At 43.7% G+C, this 7285-nt stretch overlaps 1 protein-coding gene across 1 annotated transcript in view; it reads left to right on the top strand.

Annotated features, from left to right (window-relative positions):
* The window catches only part of LOC139640762 (calcium-responsive transcription factor-like), a gene marked incomplete at its 5' end in the record, with an annotated part of 10954 nt that extends 4956 nt beyond the window's left edge, over positions 1 to 5998 (top strand). Inside the window, 5 exons of the mRNA XM_071514941.1 lie at positions 799 to 940; positions 2148 to 2217; positions 2616 to 2707; positions 4145 to 4577; positions 5302 to 5998. Coding sequence (XP_071371042.1) covers positions 799 to 940; positions 2148 to 2217; positions 2616 to 2707; positions 4145 to 4577; positions 5302 to 5414 — 850 coding nt within the window. The remainder of the gene's footprint in view (positions 1 to 798; positions 941 to 2147; positions 2218 to 2615; positions 2708 to 4144; positions 4578 to 5301) is intronic.
* Positions 5999 to 7285: the final 1287 nt, after the last annotated feature.

Consider the following 7285-nt stretch of genomic DNA (forward strand, 5'->3'; position numbering starts at 1 on the left):
GTTAATGTCACGTGTTAATGTCACGTGTTAATGTGATGTGTTAATGTGATGTGTTAATGTCATGTGTTAATGTCACGTGTTAATGTCACGTGTTAATGTCACGTGTTAATGTGATGTGTTAATGTCACGTGTTAATGTCACGTGTTAATGTCACGTGTTAATGTCACGTGTTAATGTCACGTGTTAATGTCACGTGTTAATGTCACGTGTTAATGTCACGTGTTAATGTGATGTGTTAATGTCATGTGTTAATGTCATGTGTTAATGTCATGTGTTAATGTGATGTGTTAATGTCACGTGTTAATGTCACGTGTTAATGTCACGTGTTAATGTCACGTGTTAATGTCACGTGTTAATGTCACGTGTTAATGTCACGTGTTAATGTGATGTGTTAATGTCACGTGTTAATGTCACGTGTTAATGTCATGTGTTAATGTCATGTGTTAATGTGATGTGTTAATGTCACGTGTTAATGTCACGTGTTAATGTCATGTGTTAATGTCATGTGTTAATGTGATGTGTTAATGTCACGTGTTAATGTCACGTGTTAATGTCACGTGTTAATGTGATGTGTTAATGTCATGTGTTAATGTCATGTGTTAATGTCATGTGTTAATGTCACGTGTTAATGTCACGTGTTAATGTCACGTGTTAATGTCACGTGTTAATGTCACGTGTTAATGTCACGTGTTAATGTCACGTGTTAATGTCACGTGTTAATGTGATGTGTTAATGTCACGTGTTAATGTCACGTGTTAATGTCACGTGTTAATGTGATGTGTGTGCTGTGAGCTGCAGGCGCTTCGTGGAGCGGGAGCTGTTTCAGTGTGAAGGGCTTCCAGAGAGACACAACCTGTGCTACTTCCCCACCGTCAACGACATCAAGAACCACATCCACGAGTCCCAGAAGGCACTGGGGCTGACCGGGGCCACGGCCGAGGTCACACACACACACACACACACACACACACACACACACAGACTGGTTAAAGTCTTATTCAGGTTAATTTGTTGTCATGAATGAATAGACAGAGGAGACCAGTCATCTCCACCAGGCTCTCATTGCTTTACATCATTATATCAAGGTAGCAACATTCATTTGATAATAATATATTGAAGTTAAAATAAAGCACAAATGAAACGAAAATGACTTCTCCACCTTGTTAGGTCATAATATACCATACCATATATACCATAATATACACCTATTTAACAATAAATGCCCCAAAATGTACAGGTAGTTAAGTAAATATAAACTCCATCCAATCAAACGGCCCTTCTCTCCCTAACTGATCTCCCATTGGTTTACACTTTTGAATGATGCCTCCCTGCGTTATGTCCCGCCCCCAACATCCTGTTTCAACAGGGTACTGAACTGGCCGTCTGCTATTGGCTGGTCTTTGGTGCCAGGTGATGTCACCTTCTATAGAGTACAACAGGTGGTCCTGACCCCCCCACAATACAGGAATGGATAGACTTGGTAAATGAAATACATCTAATGGAAAAAATAACTTTTTCACTCCGTCTACAAAAAAAACCATTTATTAAATTCTGGTCTAAATGGGTCTCTTATGTGCGGCCCTTACGGACAGATTTTGTGGAAGTGACAAATGGATAATCTGTTTTCGTTGTTTTATTTTTATTAACAAAACTCATCATTGTTTTTTCTGGTCTCCTCCCTTCCTCTGTTGTCTCTCCCCATATTTGATTTGTCGAAACCTCTCCCAGCTCTATACAGACACACATACCTTTCTCCGCCTGTACAAAGTTCTAGAAACCTACAATTGTTGTAATAAATAAAACATTTAGAAGGATTTCGGGAAGGAAAGAGGAAAAACATACATGTGCATAATGATACAATTCAACTGTGTAAAACCTCTGCTTATCAATATCTCTACTGTATTGATGTATGTCTCTTGTAATTTAAATCCCTGTTATCCCTAAATAAATAATAAAAAAAACAAAACAGGTGGTGACATCACCTGGCACCAAAGACCAGCCAATAGCAGATGGTCAGTTCAGCAACCTACTTTTCACCATTAGGTGTCAGGCTTCACCACAGATTTTTGGTTTGGGGTTCAGTTCCTCTTTAAGCTCTGCATGTGAACTCAGTGGTCCTGGTCTGAAGTGTGTTTGTCTCCCTCTAGTGGACGGCGGTGTGTAGCGACGCTCTGACGGAGACGGTGACGCTGACGCTCACCCCGGCCGCCGCTGAAGGTGAGACAGACTCCTGATGTTATGGTCGTCCCCGTCATGACATCACGGAGGGACTCTAGCAGCTTAGCTCGCAGCTCCATGTCAGCTTTCTGCTGAACACCTGAAGTGAACAGAAACCGAGTCTTTAGAGTCCAAAAAAAAAAAAAATGACCATAAAATGACTGCAAACAGTTCTGCAGCAGAGTCCAAATGTTCTGAAGCCAAACAAACAATTCTTCAGTAAAACTGTTTTTGAAAGCGCTCCCACACAACCTCTCCCCATTTCAACTTCTAGTGTCTGATTCACTTTTATCTCTGTCTAGTTGTTCATCTCTCTCTCTCTCTCTCTCTCTCTCTCTCTCTCTCTCTCTCTCTCTCTCTCTCTCTGTCTGCCTGTCTCTCTCTCTCTCTCTCTGTAGTATTGGATGGTAGTGACACTTTATCTCCTGAGGCCGTTCAGCTCTTCAGTTCTCTCTCTTCTCTGCAGCCAAAGATCTTCGCCCAGTTGCAGGTCAGTAACACATATCAGTAACATGTCAATAATCAATACATAGGTATTAGCAGCCAATATGGGGCTCTGACTGGTAGTGGCTTTTACTTCCTTTTATTGATTAGATATTGCTCAGTGAAAAAGACATGACTTGTAGAAAAGATTTTTACCACAGTGATGTAGTTTGATGGTGATGCAGTTTATAGTGATGTAGTTGATAGTGATGTCGTTTGATAGTGATGTAGACTATGATTCCCCACTGTAGCCAACCAGAGGCCAGCAGGTGACGGGTTGTCAGTTTGGTCCGGTCAGTCCGTTTGGGCCGTTTGGTCAGTTTGGGCCGTTTGGTCCGTTTGGTCAGTTGGTCAGTTTGGTCAGTTGGTCCGTTGGTCCTTTTGGTCAGTTGGTCCATTTGGGCCATTTGGTCAGTTGGTCCGTTTGGTCAGTTTGGGCCGTTTGGTCAGTTTGGTCCGTTGGTCCATTTGGTCAGTTGGTCCGTTTGGTCCTTTGGGCCGTTCGGTCAGTTGGTCCCTTTGGTCCGTTTGGTCCTTTGGTCCGTTTGGGCCGTTTGGTCAGTTTGGTCCGTTGGTCCATTTGGTCAGTTGGTCCGTTTGGTCCTTTGGGCCGTTCGGTCAGTTGGTCCCTTTGGTCCGTTTGGTCCTTTGGTCCGTTTGGTCCGTTTGGTCCTTTGGTCCATTTGGTCAGTTGGTCCGTTTGGTCGTTTGGTCCTTTGGTCAGTTGGTCCATTTGGTCCTTTGGTCCGTTTGGTCCGTTGGTCCGTTTGGTCCCTTTGGTCAGTTGGTCCGTTTGGTCCGTTGGTCCGTTTGGTCTGTTTGGTCAGTTGGTCCGTTTGGTCAGTTTGGTCCGTTTGGTCAGTTGGTCCGTTTGGTCAGTTGGTCCGTTTGATCTGTTTGGTCAGTATGGTCAGTTGGTCCATTTGGTCAGTTGGTCCGTTTGGTCCTTTGGGCCGTTTGGTCAGTTGGTCCGTTTGGTCCTTTGGTCCATTTGGTCAGTTGGTCCGTTTGGTCCTTTGGTCCGTTTGGTCCTTTGGTCAGTTGGTCCGTTTGGTCCTTTGGTCCTTTGGTCCATTTGGTCCGTTGGTCCCTTTGGTCCGTTTGGTCCGTTTGGTCCGTTGGTCCCTTTGGTCCTTTGGTCCGTTTGGTCCTTTGGTCCTTTGGTCCGTTTGGTCCTTTGGTCCGTTTGGTCCGTTGGTCCCTTTGGTCCCTTTGGTCCTTTGGTCCGTTTGGTCCGTTTGGTCCTTTGGTCACTTTGGTCCGTTTGGTCAGTTGGTCCGTTTGATCTGTTTGGTCAGTATGGTCAGTTGGTCCATTTGGTCAGTTGGTCCCTTTGGTCCCTTTGGTCAGTTGACTCCTGTTGGTCTGAGGCTCCGGTTCATTTCATCAAGGTCATGAAATGTGTTTAAATGTATTTCATGTTTTCTGTCTCTTTCTCTGACAGGGAATCCAGCTGCAGCCTGTCACACCGCCTCAGCCTCCGACACAGGAACCTCCCATCACCTCCTCCACCTCCTCCATCACCTCTTCCTCCACCTCCTCCTCCGCTTCCTCCTCCAACCAGCCTGTCCCCGCCCCCAGCACCTCCTCCCCTGCGCTCCCTGACTCCTCCCTCTCTTCTCCTCAACCCCTGCTCTTCTTCTCCTCCTCCTCCTCCTCCACCTCGCTCCACCCGTCTCCTCACCTCTCTCCCTCCCAGTCGTTCTTCCAGCCCTCCGGCCCGTCGGGGGAGTCCCCGGCGGCGTGCGGCCCCCAGGAGGAGCTCGGCGCGGGGCCGGGGCTCAGCGTGTCTCCCCTGGGTGACGGAGGAACGCACCACATCGTCCTGGAGAACGGAGACACCATCCCAGTCCAGATAGTCCAGCCTGCTGCCATCGGTGAGGAGCGGAGGGAGGAGGGATAACAATAAACAATAATAATAATAATAATAAAGTTTGTATTTGGTATAGCACTTTTCAAAAACAAATGTTACAAAGTGCTTTACATTGTAAGAAAAAACAGAAAGTTGTAAAGTGCAAAGTGTAGAAAGTAGAACAGAATAAAAGATAATTAAATATGATGAAACAGGAAATCTTAAACTTGGCAATTATAAAAAAGCTTAATAAAATAAAAAGTGCTTTTTAATAAGAGATTTAGAAGATAAAACTGATTGGAAGGAGGGATGGATGAACGGTGGATGGTCTGCCTGTCTGTTGAGAATAAAGTCAATACTGGGTAGGAAAGGAAAAACAGAAGAAAAAATAAAATTCAGAAAAAATATTGATTGATTCAGTTTATTCATGTATCTATTTATGTATTTATTTATTTGACTGATTATATTTCTACTCTATTTCCTTCCTACCCTGTATTTACTTATCTATTGTGAATTAATGAGCAGATGAACATGAATAAATCAATACAGGGTTCAAGACAGAAGTGGTGACAGCAACACTGTTAAGACAGAGAGGCAGAGAGGTAACAGCTGATGTTTCTAGTCATAGATTGTGGTTTTACAATACAATCAAGCTTTAAATAACAGGATTAGTTTGAAACCTTTCTCTCTCTCTCTCTCTCTCTCTCTCTCTCTCTCTCTCTCTCTCTCTCTCTCTCTCTCTCTCTCAGCTCTGACCGGTCCAGATATCCTGCAGGTGGAGGTGAAAGAAGAAGAGAGGGATGAGGAGGAGGCGGAGGAGGAGGAGGAGGAGGAGGAGGAGGAGACCAACTCAGCCAGTTAACCCTGAACCTGCTGGAGAGACTGGGTCATTAACACACAGTAGAACTGATTAAAAATACTAGTACTCATTAAAACAGACTGGTTCTCTGGTCATGTGGAGACCAAAAAACATACTCTGGGTCTGGACTCCTGATCTCCTGTGTGGACCTGCTGGCCGTCTGAACAGGAAGAAACACATGAAGAAGAAGATCGGATCTGTCCCGCACAGACTGAACGCCTCGGTCCAGGATCAGTCTGGTTTCTGGATCCAGACCGAGGTGGAAAGCGGTTTCTCCTTCAGCATCTTCGGCCGTTTGATATGAACAAACTAACAAGAGAAGAAGAGACTGGAAACACTGAGGCTCCCAGACAGACGTCTGGTTTCCCTCAGCTGACTCAGCAGAGTGAACCAGCATGAGGCTTTTTGTTGCTGAAACAGGATTTATCAGATTGAATCCTCATGTCCAGCGTTTCAAATCACCGACAGACTTTTTGTAAATCGCTCTGCTGTTGTACAGTGAGATGTAATTATTTATTATCTTCTTTGGAAATGGTTGTTAATGATATTTGTTCTGGCAGGTGAAAGTGTGTGAATAAAGAGCAGAGCCACACAGACCGTTTGGCAGCCATGTTGGCTCTTCTTCCTGCACCGTGTCTGTTCAGCCAGAGCCGGCCCGAGCCTTTATGGGGCCCTAAGCAGAATTTGATTTGGGGGCCCCCCACCGCCTCGGCGCCGCCAATACTATTGACTATTGTCAATGCTTGATCATTCGCACACACACCCATTATCAGTTTTATTAGTTGTAGCTGTGTTGCTTACATCATACCAATGTCAGCCTGGCATGTTTTTACCCTTCTATGGTTTTTAATCTTAAAAGGTAGCAAACTCATACGAGTGGTCTGGTGTTAATTTGCACTTTAATATTCAAAGTGATACAGTACTAAGTGGCATACTGAACATGCTGTACTGAAAAGTAACAAAATAAAGCAGCAGACAATGAATTTACTGTAAACAAGTTAACCACTTTAATTGCTTTTGGTTTAAAAAATGTGCAACGTGCAAAAGTGCAGAACAACAATCAACTACAATTAAAATCAAATAACTTAAACTACCTCCTTCAGTAAAGTTTCCTTCTTATCTAAAAAAATAAATGCAAATGTGAAAAACAGACAATATTAAATAAATTAAATAAATACTAAAAAAATAATGACATAAAATGAACAGAGGAACCTGTAACAAGATAACATGATCCTGCCTGAAAAAAATCATATGATATGATATTTCCGCCATATCGCCCAGACGCCCACCTGGAATGTAAACATACCTTTATCTTTCTGTTTTTTCTCATCTTCTGTTTTCTTCTTCTTTCTTTTCTCTGCTCCAGAAGGATTTGGCCTTTTTTGTGACATTACTTTTTTGCTGCATGGACACAGAGGAGAGGAGTGTGACCTGCTGGCATCAGAAGTGGCATTGTGCATGAACACCAGCTCTGACAGAGGCAACGGGAATTGATTAAACCAGTAGTATGAGCTTACCACTGATAATGTAATAATCAATATATCACACAATATATCACAAAAAAAAACAAAAAACATTTCAAGTGCTCTTGGTGGCCCTCAGCAGGCCCTCAGTTGGCTCAGGCCTCAGGCCTCAGGCCTCAGGCCTCAGGCCTCAGGCCGGCCTGTGTTCAGCTGCTCATTCTGTGCCGGTTCAGTTTGACTAAGTGCCGAAACAATCGGTGGATTCATCGTTTAGTCTATCGACAGAAAATTAATCGATTACAATGTGGACAATCAATTAATCATTTTAGTCATTTATCAGTAAAAATACCAAACATTTTCTGGCTCCAGCTTCCAAGATTTGCTGCTTTTCTGTTTCATCTCATTAATAAA

Source organism: Centroberyx affinis, unplaced genomic scaffold, assembly GCF_046629955.1.
Source record: "Centroberyx affinis isolate AG114_WGS23_722 - 3 ecotype Tasmania unplaced genomic scaffold, CSIRO-AGI_Caff_v1 ptg010513l_1, whole genome shotgun sequence".
Classification (NCBI taxonomy): domain Eukaryota; kingdom Metazoa; phylum Chordata; class Actinopteri; order Beryciformes; family Berycidae; genus Centroberyx; species Centroberyx affinis.